Genomic DNA, 10741 nt, shown 5'->3' on the forward strand with positions numbered 1-10741 from the left:
GCCTGTTAGATTCACCTTAAAATTAAGTATCCCTGTTTACATTTCAGAACAAAACACAAAACCTATCATGATGTGATTCCCATCTCCTGCCTTACCGAGTTTCCCAATGTGATCCAGATGGCAAAGGTAGATGATTGCTTTCATACTGAATTAGCGATTTGTTTTCCATTCTTATTCAAAATGGATGAAAAACGTGTTTGTTTCTCTTATTTTGCAGCTTGTTTGTGAAGAGGTAAACGTGGATAGGTTTTACCCCGTCCTCTATCCAAAGGTAGACTCCTGTGCTTTTTTTTCTTTTCCTGGTCCCTGTCATCCATCAACTCTATATCATCATGTCCACATCAGGGACTCCTTCTTTTTTTACTCCTCAGGCATCAAGACTCATTGTCACCTTTGATGAGTATGTAATCAGCAACAACTTCAAGTTTGGAGTCATTTATCAAAAGTTTGGCCAGGTGAGAACATTTTTAGAGATACTCCAGCTAATCTCTGCTTTCACACTCGTGTGTCAGACTCCCGGAAAGTGTTTTCTGCTTGCAGACATCTGAGGAGGAGCTGTTTGGGAACATGGAAGAAAGTCAAGCGTTTGTTGAGTTCCTGGAGTTTTTAGGCACAAAGATTGAGCTTCATGACTTTAAAGGGTTTGAGATTTTTTTTTTTCACTTGAATCCTTTTATACTCTGTTTAATGTCTATAGCAGGTTATCAGCCACACAGCAGCTGTATGGAGATATATTTAACTGAATCAGAAAAATGAAAGAGAGTTATGATATTCTATGTGGTAGATGTGGTAATATCTTAATTGAGTTGGAAGAATAAGTACTCAATTATTCCTAATTGTTGAATAATGATTATAGGTCAAGAGCTCTGCTAACAGTATTTCCTCTAATCTGCCCTCTCAACTTTTCTTCTAGCCTTTTAAACCAAATACTTGTTATTCTCAATCATATTTTCTTCTTAATTTGATTCCATACTTATCTGTTGCTTCTCCAGTTTTCGAGGTGGACTTGATGTCACTCACGGGCAGACGGGGACTGAATCTGTCTACACAAATTTCCATAATAAGGAGATTATGTTTCATGTTTCCACCAAGCTGCCTTATACGGAAGGAGACTCACAGCAGGTAGAGAACAGTTCTAGTTATTTGTCTTTCCGATTCGGATATGGGAAATTTTTCTTGTTGCTCTGCTCTGGGTTGTAGACAGATTGAATGTGTTTCCATTTGTTTCTTCTATGCTTTTCTTAATAGGAATAAAAAAGCTAAATAGGGACAGGAGGAAAAAACAAAAACATTTAGAAAAAATTCAATTATCTTGATTTTATTGGTGCAGAAAATTTATACTTTGGATCAGCTAAGCAATTAGCCAAAGTTAGGCCATTATATTGAAAGCAAAAACAAATCAGCTGTGAAATATTTTACCATTATTAATCTTTAAGAAGAACATATCTTTGCTCACAGAATAGACAGACCTAAACTGCAAGTTTTCCTATTTTTCCTTATTTTTTTTCCTTATTACAGTTTTTAATTTCCAATTACTAATGCACACCTAACTTAAGTGTTTGCCCGTTATTTTGAAGTTTAACTGGCTCATAACATTTCACAGTTATTTCATAATCATTTTCACACAATTAAGTACATTTGTTTATGTAATAGGATCACTAAACGAGTGCCTGATCTGGTCTGAGGTTATTTTATTTCTTTGGCGATGGCTGAAGTTTTCCACATCACTACCCATCCACTACTCTGCTAAACTCTACTCTTGATAAACTGTTTGGATGTTATAAATACACTATACTCTTCTCTGTTTCTGTTTAATATATCATATTTACTTTTCAATTTGGTTGCTAAGTCCCTCTAAAGAAAGCCTTCAAGAGAAAAAAAAAAATATTACCATCTCATTTGCTTTTAGTGTATACTCCTACAAACTACAAAAACTGGTCTAAATAAAATTAAAAATTCCCAAAATAAGTTTAATCGCCAATAATTTAAGCAGGTAAGTACGATTATCTGCCAATGGCAAGAGTATTATTGCTCTTAAGATCGCTTTTAAGACATTAAGCACTTATAATATTTGCCCATTAACCAGCGCAAATCAAGGGATAATACACTTATTTAAAGAATAAATGTTTATTTTTTTTAATTTATTTTTTTCTTTGTTTAAAATGTCTCATAATAATTGCAGTAATTTCTAAATCTATGAGTATTGATGTTAAATAATGACAAGGCTGTCATTATTGACCAAAATAACTTCAGGTCTCCCTTTTTCTGTCATCAAACAGCCATCTGGCTGCTTTCAGCTTCTTTAAGATGAATTTTATAAAATTCATCCAAGTTTTACTGAGACCGGTTATTCTTTCTGCGACCCCCCTTCCTAAAGGCCATAATTGTCTTCTAATTTTGGCGTTATGACCTTTGAAATTCTGAAGCAAATGATTTTGCTTCATGTTCTTTTGAACATGCTAGTACATAAATTTCTTGGACACCAGTGTTGAAAGTTGTGGACATTTTAAGAACCCTGAGCTGCATTTCTATTTACACAGCCTTTGTAGACCGATAGGCAGCAACAATTAAATACCTCAGATTATATCTGGAGGCTTAAATTATTGGCATTGCATAAACAGACATCTGAATAATGCATATCAGCAAACAAGTCAAGCCTTACCCCTTGCTCACACTGGCTCCGGTGCAGTTACCGAGCCGACGGATAGATGCGCTCACATCTGCTGCTAATCATTTTAACTGAGTGCCTTTAAATTAGCAACACCTGGCTGCCAATTATCCAGCTAATTCACAAAGAAGGTCAACCTCCAACCTGCATTTCACTGAGCAAATGGTCAACTGTTTTGTTAACCCGGCAGGTAAAGGGTTAAAGCAAAAATAACGTTGATTAATTTATAATTATGTAGGTGAGTGGTAAATATATGTATTTAAGAAGTAAAATGTGTGACCGTGAGACAACATATTTAATGCGGAGGAGGTGTTAGTTTGTTCTATAGCTCTCACACCCAGTTATAGCTCAGGCTTTATGTTGTGCTGAATGCTGACAGCGGCGTCACATGCAGGAGTTTGCCCTGCAGCGACAGGGTTGATGGTTCTGGCTTTTGTTGTTGCTGTGTCCTGGGTTAAAACACTTCACCCACATTGTCCAGTGGCGCCTCTATAGGTCCCCTCGCTTTTGTCAGTGACCCCCAGGACTTTGCCACCAATGTATGGGTGAATGTAGTGTAAACCACTTTGGTCATTTACCATAAGAATTTGGAGAAGACAATTGATGCTGCTTTTGAATGGCTGCACGAGCCCCGGATCACATATGAATAAAAAAGAATTTCAACTTAGCAATAAAAAAAAATAAAAAAAACACCTGTGTCCTGCTTTAGGAGGAACCCCTCAGTCATTGTGGTCTGCATACCAGCACTCATTAATAAAGTCTACAATCCTATGTGTCAAGAAACAAAAAATCATCTGAATATCCATCCATCCATCCATCCATCCATCCATTTTCCGTCACGCTTATCCCAGCTGGGGTCACGATGGGTTTTGGATCTCCAGCTGTCTACATGTAAGAGGCAGGATACACCCTGGACAGCAGTGCATCCCACTGTGCCACTGAGCATCCCTCATCTGAATTTAAAACTTAATAAATAATTAAAATATGTATGAAGATCATTCAAACTGTGGAAAGGCAGACACGTTTGCTTAAACACAAATAATTTGATCTTTTTTTTATGTATAGTGGAGGATTTTAGCAAATTTTTTTAAAAGACCCACCCTCCCCACTTTAAACGCTCTGTTCAAAAGTTGCTGTTTGCATCGCTCATACAAGCTTACTTTCTAAAAGAAGATTTGCAATTTTTCCACTATGTCAGACTCACCAACCATAATTAATTATGGAGATGAGCACGTAAGACGGCTTTACGTAAACATATCACCAGCATGATTGACAGTTAGGAGGACCACTTAATTTGATGATCCACCCGGAAAAAGGCCATCCTCCACTATACCTTTAAGTAGTTTGTAGAGTAAATAAAAGATCAGTTGTATCAGAAACAAACTGGGGTAATGGGTGTTTCCTCTACAAAAACAATTTTCACTAGACTTTACTGCCACTCCCCCTCCTTTTTTTTTTCACTGCTTTCACTCACGTGAAAGGATATTACAAGGGTAAGAAGTCCCACATACAGATAAAGTACTTTTTTATTTACCAGAAACTTAATGGTTGGGCAACAAAGAAAAAAAAATGTAGCTACCTTTTTTTTTTTGTTGATACAGAAGAAATCACATGAGTGAGTTGCCTTCAGCCAAACCTCTTTGTGAACCTTCGCTGTAATAAATTTTAAACCATTCACATTGTTTGCAAACTTTTTGGCAAATGTGAGAGTAAATCCTTCATTGAAGTAATATTTTGGGGTTTTAAAATATTTATGTTCTGAGGCACAAAAAACAAAAACAAAATAAACATAATAGCCAAAGCCTCTGCAGATCATAAACAATGTTTTATAAAATAAAAACCCTCCTCCGCTCTATCAGAATCCATTTCTCGGGGTGTGTTGATTAAATGTTGGTAATGTTGCAAACTTCCTCTAAATTTAAAGAACCCTTCTAGAGCCGTCTCTTCTCTTGCCTCAGAACTGGTGATAACGTTTACCAAATCCTTTTTCGAATATTTGACAGTTTAAACGTTTCTTTGTGTTTGCAGTAATCCGTATATACTGTAAGCTAATGCAATGTCCTTTTTTGTAAAAAAGAAATAGTTTTATTGCTAAATATTCACAGCTTTTAATTGAAAGGCTCTGTTCCTCATTCTCAGCTGCTGAGTGAGAGAACATCTGACTACTCAGCGTTAACGACCCTGTGAAACAGCGAGTTCATAAAGTGCATGTACAGTAAAAGCCTCCTGACCTTAAACACAACAGTTACCTGCTTGTGGTTATAAAAGTTGGCCCCTGTAATGCCAACAGCTCTCATACAGCTTTAAAATGATAATCAGTATGTATATTTTAACAACTAAAAAAGTTCTGTACAAAAAAATGCAGCTTATCCTAATCATCTCCTTTAATAACACGGTTTAAATAATTTCATTATTGCAACTAAATGCTTCCACTCAAAGCTAGTTCAAATTGATTACTATATTTAAAGACTCTTGCATTGCCTTCTTTGATCCCCGTGACACCAGAGAAATATGAAGAGTCATAAAGACATTGCTGCTAAACAAACTCTGTTACAAATGTTTTGTCTTATAGTCATAGTTCTCCTTTTGCTGTTGTTTAGGAATATTAATGCAGGGCTATCTTCTTCCCGCGTTGCAGTTAATCCTCTGGTGGTTTCTGGCTGAAGACTCATCGCTTTGATTATGTTTTTGTAAACTGCCGCATTTGTTCTCAGTAGCTCTTTAGTGCCGTAAGTGGTTTGAACTTTGTTACCAAAGTAACCCTGCACAGTTGGTTCATAAAGGCAAGACATGGAGACAAACAGAGGACATAAACACGGCCCACATGGGATGATTCATCAGGGAACAGAGAAAAGGAGGCAGTGTGCACACATAGCCTTTATTCTGGAAGGAAAATAGGCTGAATTTATCCTGAGCTAAGATTCAATTTAATTTATTTCAGTTTATGTATATTGCATCAATTCACAACACGTCATCTCAAGGCACTTTACAGTTCAACCAGATCATCCAGTCAAATTAATTCTAAGTTTTCTATCTAAGGAAAACCAGTAGATTGCATCGACTCATTGACTCAGATGCAATCCCTCACACTAAGCATGCTTGTAGTGACAGTGGAAAGAAAAAACTCCCTTTTAACAGGAAGAAACCTCCAGCAGATCACATCTATTCTGGCTGTTAATCTGTATGGAGAAAATGGGCTCAGAGAGTGTATGAAGCACTTTCGACATTAAGGGATGAACTGCAGTAACCTGGCTACCCTGTATTTACAGCAATATGGAGTTTCTAATTGTCTCAGAAATATATGACCATTATCTAACAATAAATAAGCAAAACTTTACTACTCTTTTCCTCCTGCCAAAGAATCAAGTGTGTGTGTGTGTATGTGTATGTGATGTTTACAACCATTATCTGACACGCTTATCCCGAGTGCGGATGCAAGATATTTAAATACAATTATATTTAAATACAATAATCTGTCTTCAACATGGCTGTGCCATATGGTCAAGAACAGGACAGATGGACCGAGTATTCAAGGTGAGACAGACAGTGGGAAGGTTCAAAACGGATCTGCCGACCACAGCAGCTGCAGGGCAGGGCACCGCCCAATCACTGACTCTCTGGAGGGAGAAAGACAGGACAGTGACCATGATCATCTGACGGGGGATGATTATCTGTGTGAGTCACTTACCTGGTTTAATAGTTCAGTTCATCCTCTCCGAGGAAGGCAGGATCCAGCAGATGGACAGCCAAATGAGTTGCGGCGCAGAGCCGCCCAAAGTGTCCCCATTGCAGCAACCTCAGTGAGTAGGCCAGAATCCGATCCAGGTCAGGGAAAACAGATCAGACAGGAAAGTTCTGGAATCCAGGAGTCGGCAGCCCGGCCAGGGGCCCCGATCCACACAGGTACAGAAAGATCCAGGGTTACAGGAATCCACAGAGCATGAAGGCAGGTACAGAGTTACATGAGTCGAGCAATGAGCTCAGACAGAAATGCACAGATGCAGACAGGCAGGCTCAGTGGTTGAGGGACAGAGACAAGACATGGTACCAGGATAACTGCGAAGCTTTAAACTGGTCTCCACCTAGAAGCCAGGATTAGGGGACTTTAAACTAGCTTCTCCTTTGCCGAGCTAAAACAGGAACAGATAGTGCTCAGAGGGAAAGAGTCAGGAGACGATCAGGAGACAAGACAAACACGAACCGTGGAATAACAAAAACTAGCGAAACAAACATCAAAACAATGATCTGGCCCCGATAGCTGGGCTGAGCTGAATATAAAGCATTAGACACAGGTGGATAACATGGGGAATGATTAGGAACTGGGCAGAGTTAGGCAGGTAAATGAGGTAAACAATTAAGGTCGGCTAACAGGGCAGATCATGACACATATTGCCACAATACTGTTTGCTAATATTAACTGCAGTCAAAAGAAAAAACATAAAGCTTAAACTTTCAACTAAGTATAATATTTAAAAGCGTATTTACTGTAAACATTTCATTAGGTCAAAGACTCTGTCTGCCAGAACCCATTTCTGGTTTATAAATGTCTGTTTCTGCTTTCTGAATGTCTGACTTCAGCACTTTCTGGAAACTTCCCAGGTTTGAAACCAGATGGCTGCTTATTCACAGCATAACAAATAGGCAGGCTATAAAGTGACTGAACTGTTTCTGGAAAAGCAAATGCCATCATCATCTCTTAATCATAGAGTAAATATTGGCTCTTTTGGGGTGAATAACAAACTTGCCTTCTTGTGAGACATGTTTCAAGAGCTTATAGTAATATCAGTTAGTAATATATTATATACACTTAGAATAATTTATTTAATTTACATTTAGAAGACAATGTGTAAAGTACATTTCCCTGTACTTGGCTGGACTCTCCTGTAAAACGTCTTTTTTATACTGAATTAAGATCCTTTATCTAAAAAGACAACCGGAGTACAGACAGACGGAGATGTTGAGCAATAATACTAAAACAGGCTGTGGCTCGCTAACAATACTCATTTGGTACTAATGGTTCCAAAGTGAGCCAAGAAAGATTACCTTGCAACCCTAACAGCCTAATCTGTTGATAGAATAGATGGATCAGATCGGCTGTTCTAGACTCAGAAGAGCCCCTCTTACACCAACAGAGCTGCCAAGTTTTACATCTCCTTTTTGAAGCCATTCTGATGCCCTCAATGAACTTCAGCAAGTCATCTTGATCACATCTAGTTGCATAATTGCATTGAGTTGCTGCTATATGAGAAGCAGATTCCCTATTTTTGAGCATAATGAATTAGACAGGCGTATTCAAAAAGAAGCCTTTGAGTATATGTGATAAAGCTTCATTTGATAGTTGTGTTTAAATGGGAAATAGCTCTAGGGAGGATTGAAGATTAATGTCTTATGTGGAACTTCAGAATGTGGGGGCTTTTTCATTTAGGAGCCATTTCTCTATATCTATATCTTTTGACATCTGCTGTCACTTCTTCCAAAATGTATGTCAAATTCATTTGGTTTGAAATTTTGCAATATTGCATATTCTTACTCCATTTACATGATAAAAAGGACAAAAATGATAACAAATGTTACGCTAGTCTCAATTTAAACATAAAACTACATATTAACCATGTAATGCAATGCATATGCTTTGAATGATCTCAGTGCATGGCTGCAAAATGCACCTAAACTTGTCTTGCTTGGCCCAATTTTGTTTAAAGGAAGGTTTTTGCACCCGCTCAATCTCTAAACCCGCTCCAATCTTTTTAACACACTGGAAAAAATGTAAATCTAGATAAGTAATTTTTTTCTTAAAACAAGTGTTTTTTTTTCTTGGATTTAGTGCATTTTATCTAAATATCTTATTTTAAGAGTAAAAATACTAATTCCATTCAAACTCATTTACCTACTCAAATTAAGGGTAAATACCCTTAATTTAAGACATATTTGCTTATTTCTAGATCATTTTTTTAGTGCAGATGAAAAGTTGAAAGCTGTAAAATAAATATTTCAGTGAGATAAACTACAATCTATTTTAAATCCTTACATCTACCATCTTTACATAGTGATTATATTTAGTTTAGTTAATTCTTTGCGATAGTTTTCAACATGCTGTCACTAATTAAAGAAATAAAAACTCTCATACTGGATAAATTATTCCTGTGGTTCCCAAAAATTGTTAATTTCAGACCCGCAAAATAGTACCAGAATGCTGTCATGACCCAAACTATTGGTTGGAATAGAAAAAGAGGAACATTTATCAATAGCCTCAAAGGGGATAAAAACCAATGTATTTGGTTTTGTTGTTTTTTTCTTTACATAAATTTCAGCATTATATTGAGGTAATGTGTAAAGCTGTGTAATATATTTTTTTGCCATTTTTCAGACAAAAGAGTATAAGTTCAGTTTAATTTAATATTGGTCTCTCAAGAAATTATGCTTGTTGATCCATGACCCCAATTAGGGTCACAACCACAACTTCTTGAATCAATAATTTATTCCGCTGTTTTCCACCACTTTCTCTGCAGTTACACTGCGCCATCCACATGGGGAATCATTGCACTAATGAATCGGCCAGTATAGGCACACATTGGCCCATTCATTAATGAGCCAATATGGGCCAAAAATATTATCTGGCCGATGCATCTTTGTGTCTAATATGAAGAGATTTGGATCTGCACTCAAACCTAGATTAAACTTTTTGATCTTGGGGAAAAAATATATATCTGGAACAAGTACAAATGTGACACTCCAAACTGAAATCAACATAAATTTTAGATAGAAAGAGATGCAGACATCTCCTCTGATATTTATGTAAGCTTCCAAGCCCACTAAATTAGAATATCTTGCAAAAGGCATTAAGGTGACAACATGCATCCATATTTCAGCACAAAAGAATGTGTCCCTATTGCCTAGCAGCACCAAGATTGCCTGGATAAAAAATTTATACTTAGCATGGGCGCTGTGTCCTCCAAATGCATGAGTGTCCTTTTGGCAACTTAAAGCTTTCTGGCAACAAGGAGAATGTAGTAGGCTACTACAGCAGCAGTGATAACAGTCAGCCATCTGTGGGGGCTTGATTCTTTAGTTTTTGTTTTATTTTCCAGCTTGTTCATATCTATGATGTCATTTCTTCAACACTTACGGATAACAAATGGAAAATAAATATGTGTTCAACATATTATGCTTTGATTTGTTTTTTTTCTTTAATTCTTTTGGAAAGTATCTGCAAATCAGTATGAGATGGAAGAGTATTAATATGTTGGACTGAAAAACTGAATTATGTATGAGAAAGGCCTTTGTGTTGCCCGGTTATATTAATCTCTTTAGGAACCTGTAAGTATTCTCTTTCAGGCAATCTTTAAATGGATGTAGAAAGGAAGGCTGAAACACTGCTGTTTTTCTACATTGCAAACAATGTACAAAAAAAACATTTTTTCTTAAAACAAGGGATCTTTTTTCTTGAGTTGAGGAAGTAAATGAGACACCTTGTGATTGGAACAAGACAAAAAAATGAAAATTGCTTTGTCTTATTTCAAGTCCATGTTATCTAGTTATCTTGTTTTAAGTGTAAAAATACTCATTATATTGGAAAATCATCTTATTTACCTACACAAATTAAAGGTAAATACTCATAATTTAAGATATTTTTTCAAATTTCTTGATAGTTTTTGCAGATTAATGGTAAGATTGCTGTATTTTTTTTATGCTTCCGTTACTAACATTCTATACCTTTGACCGCCCCTCAGCTTCAGAGGAAGAGGCACATAGGCAACGACATTGTGGCAATCGTGTTCCAGGAAGAAAACACTCCCTTTGTACCAGACATGATCCAATCCAACTTCCTGCATGCCTACGTGGTGGTGCAGGTGGAGAATGCATGCACCGACAACGTCACATACAAGGTTGGTTCCTCTGATTGACGTTTCCTATTAAAGAACTTTGATGCATATCTGGTGAAGAAGTTTTAGATTTACTCACTACCACTATGATGTTTGACTTTCTTTACAATATTCAGTTTCTGAAACCCCCCTCTAGCTTCACATCTGATAAAAACAAACCTCACACCATCCAAAAATTCAAATTTAGTGT

The 10741-nt window shown here is 36.9% G+C and overlaps 1 protein-coding gene across 1 annotated transcript in view; it reads left to right on the forward strand.

Annotated features, from left to right (window-relative positions):
• LOC107089142 (rap1 GTPase-activating protein 1-like) overlaps positions 1–10741 on the forward strand; it is a 34708-nt gene that overhangs the window by 8342 nt on the left and 15625 nt on the right. Inside the window, exons 7-12 of the mRNA XM_015381741.1 lie at positions 48–126; positions 218–271; positions 372–455; positions 541–641; positions 993–1122; positions 10399–10554. Coding sequence (XP_015237227.1) covers positions 48–126; positions 218–271; positions 372–455; positions 541–641; positions 993–1122; positions 10399–10554 — 604 coding nt within the window. The remainder of the gene's footprint in view (positions 1–47; positions 127–217; positions 272–371; positions 456–540; positions 642–992; positions 1123–10398; positions 10555–10741) is intronic.

This window comes from Cyprinodon variegatus, unplaced genomic scaffold, assembly GCF_000732505.1.
Source record: "Cyprinodon variegatus isolate N-32 unplaced genomic scaffold, C_variegatus-1.0 Scaffold241, whole genome shotgun sequence".
NCBI lineage: Eukaryota > Metazoa > Chordata > Actinopteri > Cyprinodontiformes > Cyprinodontidae > Cyprinodon > Cyprinodon variegatus.